Source organism: Cyprinodon variegatus, unplaced genomic scaffold (genome assembly GCF_000732505.1).
Source record: "Cyprinodon variegatus isolate N-32 unplaced genomic scaffold, C_variegatus-1.0 Scaffold1223, whole genome shotgun sequence".
Classification (NCBI taxonomy): domain Eukaryota; kingdom Metazoa; phylum Chordata; class Actinopteri; order Cyprinodontiformes; family Cyprinodontidae; genus Cyprinodon; species Cyprinodon variegatus.
This window is the reverse complement of record NW_015151676.1, coordinates 95,152-97,149: the sequence shown is the minus strand read 5'-3', so window position 1 is coordinate 97,149 and position 1,998 is coordinate 95,152. Positions and strand designations below refer to the sequence as shown.

The 1,998-nt window shown below is 38.7% G+C and overlaps 1 protein-coding gene across 1 annotated transcript in view; it reads right to left on the bottom strand.

Moving 5' to 3' along the window:
* The window catches only part of LOC107102247 (suppressor of cytokine signaling 7-like), a 25,930-nt gene that overhangs the window by 20,447 nt on the left and 3,485 nt on the right, over positions 1-1,998 (bottom strand). Inside the window, exon 2 of the mRNA XM_015401460.1 lies at positions 695-759. Coding sequence (XP_015256946.1) covers positions 695-759 — 65 coding nt within the window. The remainder of the gene's footprint in view (positions 1-694; positions 760-1,998) is intronic.

Sequence of the window (1,998 nt, the reverse complement as noted above, 5' to 3'; positions counted from 1 at the left end):
AAAATGTATAAATAAAATGAATAAGTCTTAATTGGTTATTATTTTCACTGGTCAGACTATTTGTGTTAAGCAGTCTATTTGCTTCATTTCATGTTTAAATGCTATCTAGATTTATCTTAGATTAGCCTGATAAACCAGACTAAATGTGAGATTAAATGTGTACTCGGCGGCAAAAATGATTTTGGCCGCTGGCGGGTGGGGTTAGTTTACTAGGCTAAGCTTAGATAACATCTTGAAAAAAAAAACGAGTACTTTTAAAAGGTTTAAAAAAATTGATTTTACCTAAACATCTATAGCAATTTTCAGATTGAAGATGGAAATTCATGGTGTGATAGAACTTCCAATTTTATCATATGCAAAAGTTTAACCATCAGGAACTGAAATTGAAATTCTCAGAGTGAATCTGGATATACTATTATTTTTTTGAATTTTTACGGAATGACTATGACCTGGATGACTGAGAACCTTCATCAGCAATCTGGATATACAAAATGAATCGTATTGGTTTGAAAGTGAATTTCATTTACATGAAACTGCATTCAAAATGTGAAATCAAATAAAACCTGCCTTAATGATTAAAAAATGTTTTTTAGTTTAGAATGTATTTAATGCATTGAAAATTCACTTCAACCAATTTCAATTTCAGTTCTAGTATTGAAATGTATTTCCTGCCACATCCTAGCTGCTGAAAGACCAGAGTAACCAAACACAGACTGGTGTGATGTTATATTTGGTGAAGGTATGGGGCTGAATTTAGACCTGGAGAAGAGGAGCAAACAGGAGCTTGGTGGACATCCTTCATCAGGTCCAATGATCAGCAGCAAAACTCTCAAGTTTGTATTAAAAGTTATCATATGGATAAGAAGCATCAGGTAAACAGATGATTGGCTAACTATTATACCTATGATTCTTGTTGTTTTTAGTTTAATATGCTAAGTTAGCATAGTGCTCAACAAAGTCACTATCTGATCTGTACTATGGCCGCATATCAGGAATCCAGTTTGTGTGGTCTGTTTTTGTGTTTCCTTTATTCCTCCACCAGGTGGTGCCCCGTCCTCATTGGGTCTCCCTGCACACCTGCAGCTCGTTGCCTCATTACCTGTTGAGTGTTCTTAAAGCTGCTGACTGCCACTACCTCGATGCAGAGTGTTTGCCAGTTTGGGGTACTCTAGCCATGCTTAGTTTACCAGAGTCTAACCTGAGTTTTGTTTTGCCAGTTTGGGTACTCTAGCCAAGCTGAGTTTTGGCTGAGTCAAACTGAGCTTTTGTTATCCAGAGTTTAAATCTTGCTGTTTTTGTCTTTGCCTCTCGGCAGGAAGTCATCCTGCAAACTGGATGTTTTGGACCTTCTCCCCCCTGGAAGGATCTTCTGAGAACCAAACTGAGCTGAGGATTCAAGTTTGTGGTTTGGATCAACCTTTTCCCCCCCAAGGATCATCTGGGGCTTCTCTTTGTGCAGAGGATTCATCTCCACAATAACCCGTTCAAGTACCGCAGGAAATCTAAGTGGCAGTCAGCTTCTCCGTTCATCAAGGAACAACTGTAACCTGGGTAAACCCTGTCCGCCCTCCATCAACAAGACAATCACTGGAACATCCCACACAGACTGGATTCAATAAAGGACACTTTTTTCTAGAAACGTGAGTCTGCAACCTATTCCTCCTCTTCAAGTCAAAGAATAAAATTTCCCACTGAGCCTGAACTAACCGCAGTGTCTTCCCCCTCACTTTCCAGTTCCGGTTCGAAGGTGTTCAGAGCAGCACTGAGCTCATCTCATTATTCTAAATAAACCTGTTAAACTTCTGCATTCGGGTCCGATCTTTAGTTAGATCATGACACCTCATTTGCACGTGCAACCAGAAATTCGTCCAGGTTACCATTAGATAATGAAAATAAGATTCCAAATGTATTTTTTAAGTCGTTAAAATATTCAAGCCTGCTAAACCACATCGTACAAAATATCTATTGCTGAGAGAATGGATGCGTTCACATTATTTG